Source organism: Osmerus mordax, chromosome 8 (assembly GCF_038355195.1).
Source record: "Osmerus mordax isolate fOsmMor3 chromosome 8, fOsmMor3.pri, whole genome shotgun sequence".
NCBI classification, from domain to species: Eukaryota; Metazoa; Chordata; class Actinopteri; order Osmeriformes; family Osmeridae; genus Osmerus; species Osmerus mordax.
The window spans coordinates 6,805,792-6,821,664 of NC_090057.1; the positions used below are offsets into that span (position 1 = coordinate 6,805,792).

The window sequence follows — 15,873 nt, forward strand, 5'->3', positions numbered from 1 at the left end:
GCCAAATGCAATGTATTATTCGTTTATCTATTTTAAATTAAAGTGTTACTCTCGACCACTCTCAGCTCATACAAATGTATGTAATTGTTGCTAAAAACACTTCAAAGCAGAGGTCTTCAAAGCAAAAGATATGTTTCAACATGAATGAATGCCTATGGTTCCGACTGAGCTTGTTTCTACGGGAAACTTATTAAGACGGACAAGCTAAGGCAAAATGACAGCTGAGAAAGAAAACACGAGTTTGAATGTCAATGCATCAATTGGTAACGACAATGACGACAAAAACAAACTGCAACTACTCAAAGGTAATGGTTGTGCAATAAATGTTTAGATTTATGGAATTGCTGTTAATAATATTTGTAGTTATTTCAGAACTATCTCAGAACGCTAGCTAGCATAGGCCTACGCTGCAAGGGCAGACAAGTGCCCAGCTGCAGTCTTATGAAAATGAACGATTCTTAATGGCTTGACTAACACCATGCATATCCTCATATTCAACTTTCATCGTTTCTCAGGTGCAGCTTACCTGACTACTGTGGCTTCTGCTGGAATGATAGCAGGATTCGGCTCCACATTAGCCTTGGCAAAGAAGAAGAGTCCAAACTGGTTTAACAAAGTATGTTAAATTATATTGGTTTAACCAAATGAACCATGAATCCTAATTCAAATAGTTATGTTGCATCCCTGTCTGTGTATTAGTTGGCTGCACCATTCTACCAGGTAGATATACAACACAAGCTTGGTTATTGCATAAGATTGTTTGCAACAAGACAGAGGAATATCAGTCTTCACTTGTCTTTCTCAACCATAAAAAGGCAGACAAAGAAAGCCACCTGTCTCTTTACAGATATCACCCAGATATAAATAATATGTTCTAAATATCTCAGCATAGTGTTGAATGTGAAGTATCACAGCTGTTTTATGTAGCAGTTTTCTAAAGCTTCGACAAGAAAGTGTTATTATGTAAGTTGTTTTTACTTGTAATCTCAGGAATTGGACATCTGAAGTGCTACTTTGCCTTACTAGCATGCAAGGACTGTCTCTTACCCAATATCTCCAATCGTAATGGCATGCTTATTGGATCCTCACGAGAGCCAATTACCAATAAATCTGAGTAGAACCACCACTAGATTCCAACATTATATTCGTTTTTTGAGATTCACTTAAAAAAGACCACATACTGGGGCCTTTGTTTATTTTTGAAGTCTATTTAAGTCACTGGCATGTTTTTTGTAAACACCAGTCTCAGTCAAATATGCCTTGTAAAGTGGTTAAATTAGATTTAGTGTGGCGGGGTATGCTGTTGTGAGGTCAGTGAAAAAGGAATATATTAGGATAAGCAGCAAGTTCTGTGTATACAATGAAGGCCAACTGGGTTTTCAGAATCTGACCACTCATGCATTAAGCCGATTCTTTGAGGAGTCACAAAAAAAAAGTGATCAGTTATTGGCTTCTGTTTGACAAATAATGTCAAAGGGTAAGTTGATAATTGATTAACAGACACTTAAAAAATATGTAGACATTTACTTGTTTTATAGGATTTCTTCCCAGAAGAAATCAGGAAAGCATTAATCAAGGCTCTTCTCGGGTCTTTCTTATCCTGCTGCTTGTCTCACCAAATTCTAATAATAGGTAATATAATGACAAAAAGCCATTTTACAACAGAAAGCAAAATTACATTAAAAATGGGAAATGAAGTTACTGGTTATGTCTGTTTTCTAGATGGCTTGGTCTGTCTTGAAGCAGCGCTCGCAGGCCTTGTGTCCTTGTCACGTCAGCTAATTGCAGAATGAATCTGCCAGTATTCTACCAGTGCTCTAGTTATACTGTAGAATCATGTTGACCAACTAGTGTTTGACTCCTGTGTGTGTGTTCTCCAGGGGGTGACAGCCACAGCAGCTCTGCCAGAGTCAGGGGCCTCCCTTGCCCTGAGGGCCCTGGGCTGGGGCTCCCTCTACGCTTGGTGTGGTGTGGGCCTGCTTAGTTTTGCCATTTGGAAGGCCATGGGAGTCCACAGTGTATGTATTAACCACAACATACCATATTGTGTTGCGGGTTTGTAGAAGCCTAGAGAGGATCTTTAAGTGACCACAACCCTAACCAATATTAGCAATGGTAACGTCTCTTGTATCTAGCATAGGGAGAATGTGTGATGATTTAGTTTATTGGCAATGGGGCTAACGTTATTTCATATAACATATATTTCTTAACTGATATCAGTTAAATGAATTATCAATTGGTTTAAGAGAGATTTAAACCAGGGGTACAGTGTTTGGCAGTAGACTCGATAGTACACATGCTTACCCACTGAGCCTCAGGGTTCCTGCAAAGTTACTTTTAGTTTCTGCCAATGCCAAGTTATAAAACAGAATACTCTGTCTTCTAATCAAACTTACAAAACAAGTGAATGTTTGCTGAAGGATTTCTAAGAACTCGTTCACGAAATACAGTGTCGATAAGTAGACTTTTCTTTAATAGACTCATTATTTCTGCAACACGGTTAAAATATTAAACAGAAATGTACAGCTTACCATCTATTAGGGGTGGGAATGTTTTGGTACCTTTTGATTCTTGGGGTCTCCATTCGATTAAAAATCGATTCACGATTTGTTAATTGTTTTATAAAAAAAAATAAGAAAAACGATTTTTGAAATTTTGTAATTGCTAGAAGACTAAATCGCGATTCATGTGAATCTATTTTTTCCCCCGCACCTACTAACTAATAATGAATACCACTACATTTCCCAACCATGTCTTATGTCCCAGTTAGATATTGTCAAGTGTGTTTCAATTGTAAGATGATCATACAGTGATACAATGTCATTTTCATTTTGGCAGTTAACAGAGTTCAGGCAAACGATGCAGTCGATCTTCCCAGCGATCCCTAAGAATGAGACAGAACAAGCAAACGCAGAACCTGTGGACTGGGATTCCATCTTCCAGTCCAAATGAAGGGGATTATCTGCCTCACCAGTGGTTAAAGCAGACTTCAGTAAAAAGACACTCTGTGACTCAAGAGACTAATGAAGGACGTGAGGGAGAGGAAAAAGAACTTCTGGGGAGCACTTTGTTCCCCTTGTCGTCACCCAGGGAGACCTGTGATGGACAGCTGCTTAAGGTTGTCTGTACATCTTAAACCCTCCTCTCCTGTGATGTTCATGTCGGGCATCAGTTCCTAAGGGGGCAGGTTTTCATCAACTCAGAGCTTTGACTGGAAGGCCCCTGAAGTCAAGTCTCAAGCATTACTAATGGTTTTGGGCTTCCTAAGCTCACCGTCTCATAGCACAATGCCACCTTGATTTGTCATTTGTGACAGGTGCTGGTTTGTTTTTATCACAGATAAACCTGTAGATGGATGTATTGTGCTTGTAAGGCCAGAAATTCAGAAACTGAAGAAATTACCTTCTTCAGAGTTACTGCTGAATCAACTATTGTCAAAGCCATCTATTTATTCTCTGTTTTTGCTATTCTCATGTTCATCAAAGAGCAGACTGAACCATCTTGAACTGTACTGGTTAGTCGTATAACGAGGTGGATAAAAATACTGGTGTCTGCGTCAGTGCCAATGCGCTTGTGACTGCCCCTGATGTTTTGGTACACATTTAGTCTGCATAATCAAGTTTGGCGCGCTGTGTCATATTAGCTGAACTCCAGAAGTCATACACACAGACTCTCTGGGAGGAAAACATATTTCAGTCTGAACTTTGAGTCCTAAAAATACATCAAAATGGTCCGACTGCGCTGATGTTTTCTCTCACAAGTCAAATAAAGAGTCGATAGCATCCGTCACAGTGCTCAACCAGATTTCATTTACATTTATTTTTAACATGTGGAACATATAGTATAAAGATTTCATATTGAATAAACAATGTTTATCAAATGAAAGGGGAGGAGACCTGTAAGTAAGAGACCTTTACATTTGTTAAACTGTTTTGTGTCACACGTCATTTTCAACAACATTATTCTGGAATACAGTTCTGCCCATCTTGTTCTGCAAACTGTACAATCTAAATACATTTGTTTTTCAGACATGATTAATCAAAGCAGAGGCCATCGGAAGGTCCCTAACAGACCTGAATAACAGACCATTAAGAGACCATTTTAAATACATCAAGTGACCGAAACCCCATTTTAAGAGAGCAACTAAACAGTCAAAATTGAAATGAGCAAGTATGATAGTTAGCATGACCGCTATAGTAAAGAGCTTCACTACCATCACTAATTCAGACCACAGTTTCTGGAGAAGAAACCAAACGAGGCTGTCGAATGTACAACTTCTATATACAGTTGGGCCCACAGATGAGAACCTCTCAGAGGAAACGGAAGGCTTGCAGTACTGTTCGTTCAAAGTTGTGTCTACCTGGCAGTTGCTATGGTTACAGACGGAGCCAAGCGAAAAGGATGAGTCCCTCCACTCACACTGGTATGGTTCTACAATACTGATGGTAAAATTGTCTGTGGTCAAAAGTCATTCACATTTGATAATCTACCCCCCACTCCCAAACCAGCCAACTAAATCCTATTGCACAACAGGTCTTTTTTTCTTCTTTTTTTTCTTCTCCAGAACAAGATACATGTACTGTAAATTCTGAGTTTTAAGAGTCAGTGTTTTATCTTAACACATGGCAAGAGGTCTATCTACAACATGTCTCACATTTTAAATAAATCTGCCCCCCCTCTTTCCTGCCCCCAAATAAAACAACCTAACAAAACAATCCCACAGAAAACACATAGTTACAAGACAGAAGACCAAGATGCCCCAAACTGTTGTTCTTTATTGTTGGATGTCAACTTTGGCTGAAACAAATAAACCCTCCCCCAAATTAAAAGAATAGAAAAATTAAAAATACCAGGTATTAAATATTTGTATTAAAATTACTTAAAAATCCCCAAAAGAAACTTGTGGATGGAGCAGAGCTGTATATACTCTATATATATTCATTTGTATGAAAAACTTTTTTTATGTTATTTTATTTAAATAAAAATATAATAGCGCCTAGTTCATTGTTGTTCACTGTTCACTGGTGGCCGGGTTGTCCCCTTTCAGACCAGGCCGACCCCCTTGTGCCTGTGTGTGTGTCACGAGCGACCGATCTTAAACAGTACTTCACACATGATGGCCGCTACAGAGGAGTTCAGCACTGAGGACAGGGAGATGTCCAGCAGCCGGCTCTCGTAGAGCACAAACTCGGGCCGGTTCTCCTCCACCTTGGCCAGGGCGAGCAGAGCCTTGGCTGCGCGGCACATCATGTTGATGCTGGGGGGCTCGGGGTGGGGGGCGGTTGGGTGCAGCAGGCTGTGGGGGCTCTGCTGGTACTGGGCCATGGTTACGCTGTCCTCCAGGAAGCCGATCAGCGTTCCCACGCTGCCCTTCTGCAGGGCGATGGCGCGCGCCGCTGTGGGGTCTCCCTGCGCCAGGTTGGAGAGGACGGCCACCGCCATCTCCCGGCAGACTTGGCTTTTCCTCTCGCCCACGTGGCGCACCAGCGTGGCGTACAGCTTCTCCTGCCGGCTGAAGGGCGGCGTGGCCAGCAGCAGGTCCACGTTGGCGTCCTGGATGCTCAGCTTGCACAGGCACTCCAGCACCAGCCGCTGGGGCGTGAGCGAGGAGAAGCCCCCCGCTGCGGTGAAGGGGTCCTGGGCCTCGGCCGAGGGACACACCATCCAGTGCAGCAGGCCGTCCAGGATGGGCAGGCAGATGCTTTCTGGGTACAGCGACAGGTCCAGCTGGCCTGAGATGTTGGCCAGGGTGACCAGGGTGTTCTCCCTGAGCGCCGACAGGCAGTCCCACCACCACTCGTCCTTGCTGCAGGCCCGGCCCTGCTCTTCCTCCCGCTGGTAGCTGGGTGGCGCCCGTCTCCTGTCGGGGTGGAGGTGGTGCAGCAGGACCAGGCGTCCCAGGACCAGCACCAGCCCCGGGTGGCGGGACATCTCGGCGTCGTTGCCCGGGACGAAGGACAGGCTGCGGACGATATTGGACACGCAGACGCAGCGCTTGGCCAGCGCGTCCTGCCACGGCTCGGCGACGGAGAGCGGCGCCTCGTCCCAGCAGCGCGGCTCGTCCTCCAGCAGGGGGAGGAGGCTTCGGCTCGGCCCGCCGCCGCAGGGGAAGGGCTCGGCCTTGCCCTCCGACAGGAAGCCGGCGCTCGGCACGTCGTCCGCGGGGGCCGTCACGCTCTTCCCCACGCTCGCCGCCTCGGAGTCCGAGTCGTCTCTCTTCTCCTCCTCCTCGTCTCTGTTCTCCTCAGTCTCCGTCTCTCCTTCCTCGTGGGTCCACGCCTCCTCCTCCCTCACCAGGGGCTTGTGGAGGCGAGGCCCCCCGGTGCGTCTCTCAAAGTGGGTCTGGATGTGTGCCGTGGAGTCGCCCCCTCCAGCCTTCCAGTGCAGCAGGCCGCTGGTGAAGCCCCTGGGCAGGCTGAGCCCAGCCGAGCACTCCTCCACCGAGTCCTCCTCCTTGTCCTTCTCCTCCAGCTTGAGGGGCAGCTTGTCGTACTTACTGGCCTGCTTGGGTCTGGGCTCAGGGGGCTCTGGTTGCTGGACGGGCTCAGCCTGGTTTGTGGGCGTCCCCTCCTCCATCTCCTCCTCTTTCACCGTGACCACCACAGGCTGCTGCTCCTCCTTCCTCTCCTCCAGGCCCGCCCCCTCCGTGCCTCCATTGGACGTAGGTCTCTCTGTCCCCGCCTCGGAATTGCTTTCTCTCTGCTGCTCCTCCTCCGATTGGCTGTCTGGCTCCTGAACGGCAGGAGGCTCCTCCTCCATGTCCTCTAGGGCATCAGTGATTGGTCCCAGCAGTGTCTTCTGACCCTCTGTGCCTACCTCATATTCCTCCAGGATCCCAAAGATCTCCATCAGGCATCGGCGGAAATACTCCACCACCAGCTCCAGGAAGCCAGGCATCTGGGGAAGGACAACTGACGTCAAACACAACTCCTCTCTCGCATTTCACCTCAATACATACACGGGTAAATAGGTGCGGAAGAACATTCCTCTCATGAGAGAATGACTATAGACAACATGTATTCATGAAATGTTGAGTACTAGTCGATATTTGATGGTTCCTCATGGCAGGACCAGTGTGACTGTAAGGTTGTGGTCAGGGAAGCGGTGTGACCAGGGCGTGAGCGGCAGGGCGTGAGCGGCAGGGCAGGGCGTGAGCGGCAGGGCGTGAGCGGCAGGGCGTGAGCGGCAGGGCGTGAGCGGCGGTCTGACCTGTGTGAGGCTGAAGGAGGACACTGTGTTGTCGTCGTACAGCAGGATGTTGATGGTGTCCAGGGCCCACGTGCTCTCAGCCAGCAGCCCCGACTTCAGCGACATCATCACACGCCACGCCTCCGGGGTCCCTGGTGGGGGGTACGGAGGTCATAGGTCACAGAGGTCAGGGAGATAAGACTTTGATTCTGGTCGTTTGTCAGTTTTAGTTTGGATTTTCTGGAGTTATTGTTCCTGCCTCACACAGTGTAACCCATGTGTTGTTCCTATATGTGCAAACCCAACCCACCTGACAGTCCGGGTAAACTAAAGCCTGATCGTATGTCAGCCCAGGGGCTGGATCCTACCTGTGTCCTTGGAGGTGATCCTGCGTCTGGGTTTCAGCTGGGGCTGGGTGGCCTCCACGGAGCCAGACGGGTAGTTGATCTCCCTGTGGATGGGTGGCATGGCCTGGCCTGGCAGCCCTCCGCTGTGAGAGCCTGGCATGGCCCCGGGCATCCCTGCCTTCTTCATGGAGGCCAGGTAGTGGCTGCTGTTGGGGGACAGGGAGCCGCCCATGGGCCGGGGGTAAGGGGAGGGGCTGGGCGCTCTGGAGATGTGGTTGGACATGGCAGGGTTGGACTGGTACGAGGAGGAGGGCTGTCGGGGGGGCATGGAGGAGGAGGAGGTGGAGGAGTGGGGTGGGTAAGGGGGCTGGCGCTGGCCCGGGTGGTTGGTCCACTGGCCGTCTGGGGGGCCCCTGCCCTCTGGATCCTCCCCCCGACCCATGCCAGGGTACGGGGGTCCCTGGGGCTGCCGGCCAGGGTAGGGGTAGCCCATGTCTGTCCTGGGCCACTCTCCAGAGGCTCCAGAGGAGGATGGGGGGGGTCCCCCGCTCATCATGCCATGCTGGGGGGGTCCCTGGGCCCCAGGTGGCATCCTCTCCCTGGGGTAGGGGTAGGGGTACTGGCCCTGCATGGGCCTTCGCTCGGGCCCCATGTAGCCCCCCCCGTACTGGGCGTACACGTCGCCCTGCTGGCCCCCGTACTGCATCCCGTAGGCCTCGCTCTCGTGGCGTTTGGCCGGGGGACCGTACATCCCCTCAACCGCCCTCTTGTACCCCTGAAAAGTCAAACGACACGTCATAAACAAACAGTCGCCATCACTTCTCAAAAGACGGCACAGTCGACCTATAGTCTTGTCAAGCACTGAACACCGTCTTCACTTGTATACATTCTACTACTAACTGTAGCTATTTCTACCCCCAAAAAACATGAATTGAGCGTCCTGGTTATGCATGTGGCTGAAGTCAAGTATGTGTGGTGGCGCGCCCTCTAGAGGCAGGGAGCTGACCTGCTGCTGAGGGTACATGCCGGGCTGGTGGGAGCCGTAGGGCATGCCGTGAGGATACTGCTGTCCGTAACCCTCGTGCCCAGGCCTGTGGAGGAAAACACGCATGCAAAACGCTCAGGAATGGACCGCAACCATGTGGTATGTTATCTCTGTATGTCATGCTCACACACACATGATCTGCTCCCTCCATCTTACACATTGGCCATTATTCACACACTCACCTCTGGTGAGGGAATCTGTTACCAGGATACATGCTGGGGTCGTTGCTGGAAGGCCCCATGTTGTTCTGACCCCCAGGGGGCACCATACCCCCCTCTGGCCCCATCACATGGTCTGGTCTGTTGGGTTAGAGGCAGAACATGAGCAATACGCCATATGAGACGTCTCCATCTCAAGCGTGGCGTGAGGGAGAGACTGCCCACCTCCTGTCGTAGCCGGGCCCGTAGGGGTACTGGGGGCGCGGGCCCATTCCCATCCCTGGCATGGCTCCAGAGGGCGGGCCACGGGGGTACATGTCTTGCATGGCACCGGTGGGCATGGCACCTGGACCATAGGACTCACTGCCACCTGGTACTGGAGGAGGAAGGGGAGATGGGGGGGGGGGGGGGGGGGGGTTAGAGGGAGAGAAGAGCGAGGGAGAAAAAGCGCATATTTACATTATGAAGTTGGTAGGGATGTGGCACATTATTCTCAACACCAGAGGGCAGCGTAGTCTTAAAGAGAACTGACAGACTCCCAAAGAGAGAGATATTCCAGGGCTGCTACCAGGCATCAAGGACAAGTAGATGTTTACATTCAGACTGCTGGAACACTGAGTTGCACTCCTAACCCTATAACATTACACTTGCCCTCATTTTACTACCATTAATCGCAGCTCACTGCAGGTCTGGTAACAGAAGCTGTCCAGCCACTCCATCTCACCATGTCAGTGTTCGATGCATCTTAAGTGTTTGAGTACAGAGCGTGCATGAGCCCTCACCTTTCCTGGGGCCCACATAGGGGTCCTTGTTGCCGTCGTACTGCATCCTCATTGAGGGCTCTGCAGTACCTCCTCCCTGCTGGTAGGAGGCGGCGGGGGGCAGGGGCCCACGCCTGTGGAACGCTGGGTCACTGCCCTCTGAGAACGGGTCCTGAACGCTGATCCCAACACTGTTCCTGAGAGACACGAGCAATGGTTACAAACAGCCCGCACACACAACACACACACACACACGACAGGAGCGCTCCCCTACCTGCCGCTGGACTGCAGGCTTATCTGGCTGTGGGGGGTGGAGGCCGGGGTGGGGGGCTTCAGGTCCACCGGCATCTCTGTCATGGAGCTGCTTCCTGTAGACTGGGGGGTGTGGGGGCCCTGCAGGGAGCCAGAGTTGGCTGGGGGAGGGGAGGAAGGGGAGACAGTGTGAGACTAAGTGAAGGGAAGGAGGGAAAGAGGCCTCAACATTTACATTTCAAGTGATTTAGAAGGGAGATGTGTACTTTGATATATTACATCTTGGCAGGAGGAGGGCAATTCATGCCAGCCACAATTTATAACCTCTTCTTATTCTCAGCAAAATACATTTTGTTCCATAAATCTAGATTTAATGAAAAGCGATGAACTGCAATAATAAAGGAAATTAGCCTCATCAAAATATGCACTGGACTGAGGAATTCTGGCAGAGAGAGAGAGAGAGAGAGAGAGAGAGAGAGAGAGAGAGAGAGAGAGGGAGAGAGCGAGTGAAAGACAGAAAGACAGAGAGACTGGGTACTCTCATGAGGACTTCTGCTTGATCTTCTGCCAGCCTCCACGTGTTTGAACTCCAAAAGTAAACAATACAGCCACGCTCTCTCTCTCTCTCTCTCTCTCTCTCTCTCTCTCTCTCTCTCTCTCTCTCTCTCTCTCTCTCTCTCTCTCTCTCTCTCTCTCTCTCGCTCTCTCACGCTCTCTCTCTCTCTCTCTCTCTCATCTTCCCTCTCTCTCTGTCTCTGCGTGTGATCTCATGTGACCCTCCCTCCCATACTCAGGCAGAGAGAAAGAGGAAAAAAAAAAACTGCTGCCTCACTGGTCTGTCTGCGGGAAAGTAGGTCAGACTGAGGTCACTTTTGTTTATATACCACACTCCTCCCCTATTAATCTTCTCTGGGGAATCCCCCCCCCCCCCTGCTGCTTGACAGCTCTCTCTTCTCTCTGACATCACCAGCGCACGCCCCGGGGGGGTAGGGGGGGATCCTGCTGCTGGCCGCTTGACAGCTCTCCCCTTTTACTCCCCCCTCCCCCCACCTTCTCCATTTCTACAGCTTTATTTCCCCCCCCCCCCTCCCCCCCCTCTCCTCCAGTGTGACACAATCACCTGTCAGATATAAATAGGCCCGCACGCCCGCAGGGGCGAACAGAGAGCGTGGTGAGACAGAGATGGGGGGATGCTTGTGGGGGGAGGGGGGCCATTCAGAGACAGCATCAGACTGAGGTATAGAGTTCATCTCTTGTACAGAATATGAATAGAAACGATATAGGAATATATATATCATGTACAATAAACTATATACACGATTTTTACACAAGCAGAACTACCTTGGGACACATTGCGTTTAAGAACATTCAACCCACAAACAAAAATCTGAAATAGCTATAACAGAAGAAACTAACTTTCAGTGGGAAGGACTCTTGCCAGGATCATCCAGGCCCCTGACTGACACGCACCCCAGGCCCAGAGCAGGCGTCTACTCACCGGGGGAGGGCGGCTGTATCCTGGCCTGGTGGGCCTGGTTCTTCTTGTCTCCAGTGGCCAGGATCTCTGGAGGGGGCTCCTCCCCTCGCTCCACCTTGCACTCGTAGGCAAACAGGTACTGGATGTACTGCTTCTTCAGAGAGCTGGCCGAGCTGCTGGACGTGCCCACGCTCAAGTGGGTGGACAGCTCGCGCCACTTCTTGTTCTTGTTGACCTGCGGCAAACAAGATGGCCGACGTGAGGATGTCATTCTTCAAATGATTAGGTTCTTCACCGGATATCGTCTGATATTTGGGGATTTCCTTCAGTTTTCTCCAAAACTACATACTACCTCGGTTCTGGCCGTTTGGAAAACCATGTCATAATTCTTCTATATGGAAACCCTACAAAAATATTGATCTTGCTTCCTGGAGAAACCTTACAACGCTTCAGCTTTTATCTGGCGAACCAGCATCTGTCACCCACCATGGCCAACCCTCCAATCTCCCGCACACACAGGTAGAGGCGGCACAAGTCCAGGGGCTTCTTGCCCACGGCGGGCAGGTTTGGCACAGGGGTGCCCCTCTCCTCCATGAAGGCCAGGTAGCGGTCCACCCACATCCTCCTCTCAGGCTCACCGCCCATCTCGTACAGCCGCGTGATCTTCTCATTGGTCATGGTGGCAGGGCTGGGCTTCTGTAGGGGCGGGGCATAGGAGGGGGGGAGACAGGCAAGGGTCGGAAAGGCTGTTCGCTATAGGTGAGCGTGTTATAGATACAGCCATGATGAATGGATAACAAACAAGGGAACACAAAGACAACTGACACCCCACCACAGGTCAAAGAGGCTTGCATGCCATTCAAGCCCTTTTGAATCGTAGGTGTTCTCCTTCAGAACTGAGCAGCAGGAGGTGAGAACACTCTAGAACACGGCTCACATTCCCATCACATGCTAACCATGACTGATGACTTTCTCATTAACACAGTGAGGGTTGTCACATTCAAGGTTACTGTGCCCCGGCACCAGCACGGTGGGTAGGGAGAGAGATGAGTCATAGCAGGTGGTCATTGAAACGGGTGCGCCTTTATCCAATATTACACACCCACACACACACGCACTCACGTCTTAATAAGAAAGTCTCTTTCACAAGAACAGCAACATGAAGTCACACGTGAACGAACACACTGACAGCAAAAATATGAACGAAAAAAAAAAAAATACAAAAACGATTAGCTGGTTTTTGAAGAGAAAAGAGAATCTTTCAATCTTTTAACAAAATGAAAAAAAGAAAAGGAAAGCGAAAGCAGACGGTGCTTGCGGCACTTACGGGACTGGTCGGGTTCTTTGGCCAGGTGGGGCTGCTAATGCTATCGCTGTCCTCCCCGTGAAGAGAGGACAGGCTAGCAGGCCTGGGGGACAGGGGACAGGGGGTGGGGGGCTGGGACATACACACACAGCTGTAGCTGTCCTGTGGCGGAGAACAGGGGGACAAAAGAAAACACGCACACACGCAAACAAGCATACCGCACGCACACACACACACACACACACACACAACAGGGCCCATGTGATGAGAGATGGCAGGGGAATGTCAGTCTGTCGGTCAGTCAGGCTGTGCCATTTGACCCACGCACCATCCAGGCAGCGAAACCTGCCCTACGAGATGTCCTGTGAGTGAGCAGCCAGCCATCGTCAGCCAATGCATGCACAAACACCTGTCTGTTTGAATTGAGAACATTTGTTGGCATAGCCCTGTGAATATGCTAGCTCTGGTTCTCTCTCATCCTGCTCCCCCCCCCCCCCCCACCCACATGTTCAGTACATTCATCCATCAGACCCCCCCCCCCCCCCCCCCCCCCCAGGGTGGACAGAGGACAGGACATGACAGCAGGATCCGCAGCACAGCAGGCGACAGACAGGACGATGCTCTCCCTGCTCACAGCAGAGACACAAAGCCATGCTAGTACCGCCCCCGACGTGGTGACGGCAGGCAAAACAAAGCAGGTGAGTACATATAGGAGCGTTGTGATGAACAGGCCAGGGTGGAGACACACACACAGAGCGCCGGATCTTCTCAGATCCTCTCGGCTCGGCTGACAAGAGACTCCTCAGTTTGTGGTGATCAAGGAGCGCCCATCTCGCTCCAGTAATGAGGTGAGGAGACGAGGACGCGAAACACGCAGAGAAGAAGTTGGGAACTTCCACGACTCCTGTCTGCAAACCAGGGGAGCATGGAACCGCAGAGAACGACTTGAAACAAGGAGGGGGGGGGCGATGGGGGAGGAAAGATCTAACAAAACAAAAGATAAGCTCTGACAAGAGAAACAGGAGCTCTTGAGAGAACTGTGAGCAGCGGTAACAAGTTCTTTATTGGTGAGAAATGGGTTATTTTGGTACACCCTTGTCAATTCCAGATCAGTCCAAAGACAGGTGCGCTCACACTCCCAGACTTGTCCGTGAGAGAGTTGTAATGAACGACTTTGTGAAAAGATAAAACAACCGCTACTAAGAAAACATCACAAATTATGTTTTTGAATTGTCTCTCCCCAGTAAGTACAAAAGTGACAATATAAATAAATATACATATGAAAGAAGTAGAGCGAGAGAGAGAGATAGCGAGACAGTGACGCAGCCCAGAAATGTTCTTCCCTCTTTGAGAAACGCACACATTTCCAAACACAGCCTCCCCCCTCCCCAGTCTCTGTCAGGGAATGTTACTGTGGCATTAAGATGAGCTGCTCCAAACGCATGCGCTGCTACAACATGCTCTGAGGGCCACGGACAAAAAACAAGAGGCGTGCACGGGGCCTGTTGTAGGGGGCCTGAATCAAAGCTGGGGGGGGGGGGCTGTACCTTAGGTTTTGGGGGCTCGGCCACGGGAGCAGCCCCTTCCTTGTTGAGCTCCACCCTCTGCTTGGCCTCTGGGGGACCTCCCGGCCCGTCGCCTGACATCATCATGGGCCCTGTGGAGGGTAAGGTTAGGTTGTGGAGGAGCCGTTTCTGTCAATACTGTTAGCCTCTGACCTCCACCTGAAGCATTTGCTAATAACTATGGTTTTCACCGTGGATTGTTGATGGAGGTAGTCGTACCTGAGGGTGGGGCGTTGTAGGGGGATCCTTGTGGGGTCATCCTACCAGAATTGTTCCCTGGCTGCTGGCTGTAGGGGGCACCGGGGCCCACCCCGCCCATGGGAGACATACCCGGGTAGCTTCCCTGCCTGAAAACCACAGAGGATCGATGAGTCACAACTGGGAGATCACCCCAGGAGTGTCAACACCTTTTTTTTCTCCCTCGAAAATATTGTTTTGGACACAGTAATGACAGGCAGAAGGAGATGGGTTTTAGTAGGAAGAGGAAGATGAATTATGCATGTCGTTCATTAGAGGCAGTGCAGCAGCAGCTACTGAATGGCTGGGTGTGTGGGAAAACAGGAGGGAGGAACACTAAACCAAACACTGAAAAGAGAAACAGCATTTATTCTTTCAATTAGTTTCTTCTGGGATCCTTCCTGCAGAGGCCGTACACCACACACAGAGAGAGAGAGACAGACAAAGAGATAGAGAGACAGAAAGTGACAGAGGGAGAGAGAGTTCCGGAGGGCAGTAACTGATCCCTGACATTCAGACTGTCTCCCACTGTAATGGGTCCATTCAGGAGTAGGCCCGTGAGTGGCTCAGTGATTTGCAGAGTATTAGCCCTTGGGCCATGTAAACACACACACACACACACACACACACACTTCATCCCATTTTACTTCTCTTTGAGACTAGAGGAATAAAAAATGCACCCCGAACCCCCCCCCCCCCAAAGACGCCTAACCACTTAACCATGAGCCTTCCACCTGAATGCAATCATTCATACCCCCGACCCCCCCGCATACCCTAATCACTGAGCCCGATAATGAGCCAATCAGCATTTCCAATTAAATCAATACTAAACTAATGGAGCTAATGATCCCATCGATGCTGCGGGACAGAGTTTCCTCTGGGCTCTCTGGTAGCGTTCTCTGCCACCGTTCCGCTGCTCGTCATTCCACGTCGCACGCACTCCCAATACACACACGCAACATATACCTCAGGAACTCAAAACCATCACAAACATACACAACATGGCTGCTTTCATCCATCCAGATGTCACGTTCCTGTGTTCAAGATAAAGAGGTCCCCACCAGGCAGGCAGCCAGGGAGCATGCCCTTCCCCCACCCCTCCAGTCCAGGACTGGGCCCAGGAGAAGCCATGCAGTGACAGAGACACCTCAGAGTCTGCTGTCTGTTAGTTATCACAGCACACTGGGTCTGACTGGGACACCAGCAGCTTTGGTGTTGTACAGGGCAGAGTAGAGTATGGTAGACTAGAGTATGATAGAGTAGAGGAGATCAGGGTCTTGTAGAGTAGAGCAGCAACACCAGCTCATCCCAGGGTTAGTGTTGCCAGGCTGTTTCCAGAGGATGGCAGACATACTGCAGCACTGAGACCTACCCGCGCTGCTCAGCCAGCAGCATGGTGGGATGGCCCAGAACACTGCTGACCTGGGGAGGGGGAGGGGGGGGGCGGATGGGGGGGGAGGGGGAGGGTGAGGTGAGGCTTGGGGACGGGGGTGAGGTGAGGTTTGGGGATGAGGGTGATGGTGAGGATGAGGTGAGG

General features: G+C 50.7%; 2 protein-coding genes across 5 annotated transcripts in view; one reads left to right on the forward strand and one right to left on the reverse strand.

The window, feature by feature from the left end:
• Positions 1 to 197: 197 nt before the first annotated feature.
• Positions 198 to 3,570, forward strand: tmem242 (transmembrane protein 242). The gene is made up of 4 exons (XM_067241044.1): positions 198 to 305; positions 516 to 616; positions 1,881 to 2,018; positions 2,839 to 3,570. The coding sequence occupies exons 1-4, from the start codon at positions 215 to 217 to the stop codon at positions 2,950 to 2,952; spliced, it is 444 nt and encodes a 147-aa protein (XP_067097145.1). The 5' UTR covers positions 198 to 214; the 3' UTR covers positions 2,953 to 3,570.
• A 1,107-nt stretch (positions 3,571 to 4,677) lies between these two features.
• The window catches only part of arid1b (AT-rich interactive domain 1B), a 43,972-nt gene continuing 32,776 nt past the window's right edge, over positions 4,678 to 15,873 (reverse strand). For all 4 annotated transcript variants that reach the window (XM_067241037.1, XM_067241038.1, XM_067241040.1 and 1 more), the window contains 12 exons: positions 14,319 to 14,446; positions 14,082 to 14,191; positions 11,715 to 11,924; positions 11,250 to 11,463; positions 9,774 to 9,912; positions 9,521 to 9,696; positions 8,964 to 9,114; positions 8,763 to 8,879; positions 8,542 to 8,626; positions 7,557 to 8,310; positions 7,210 to 7,340; positions 4,678 to 6,897 (listed from right to left, as the gene is read on the reverse strand). In XM_067241037.1, the coding sequence (XP_067097138.1) occupies positions 5,080 to 6,897; positions 7,210 to 7,340; positions 7,557 to 8,310; positions 8,542 to 8,626; positions 8,763 to 8,879; positions 8,964 to 9,114; positions 9,521 to 9,696; positions 9,774 to 9,912; positions 11,250 to 11,463; positions 11,715 to 11,924; positions 14,082 to 14,191; positions 14,319 to 14,446 (4,033 nt within the window). In that variant the 3' untranslated portion in view covers positions 4,678 to 5,079. The remainder of the gene's footprint in view (positions 6,898 to 7,209; positions 7,341 to 7,556; positions 8,311 to 8,541; positions 8,627 to 8,762; positions 8,880 to 8,963; positions 9,115 to 9,520; positions 9,697 to 9,773; positions 9,913 to 11,249; positions 11,464 to 11,714; positions 11,925 to 14,081; positions 14,192 to 14,318; positions 14,447 to 15,873) is intronic.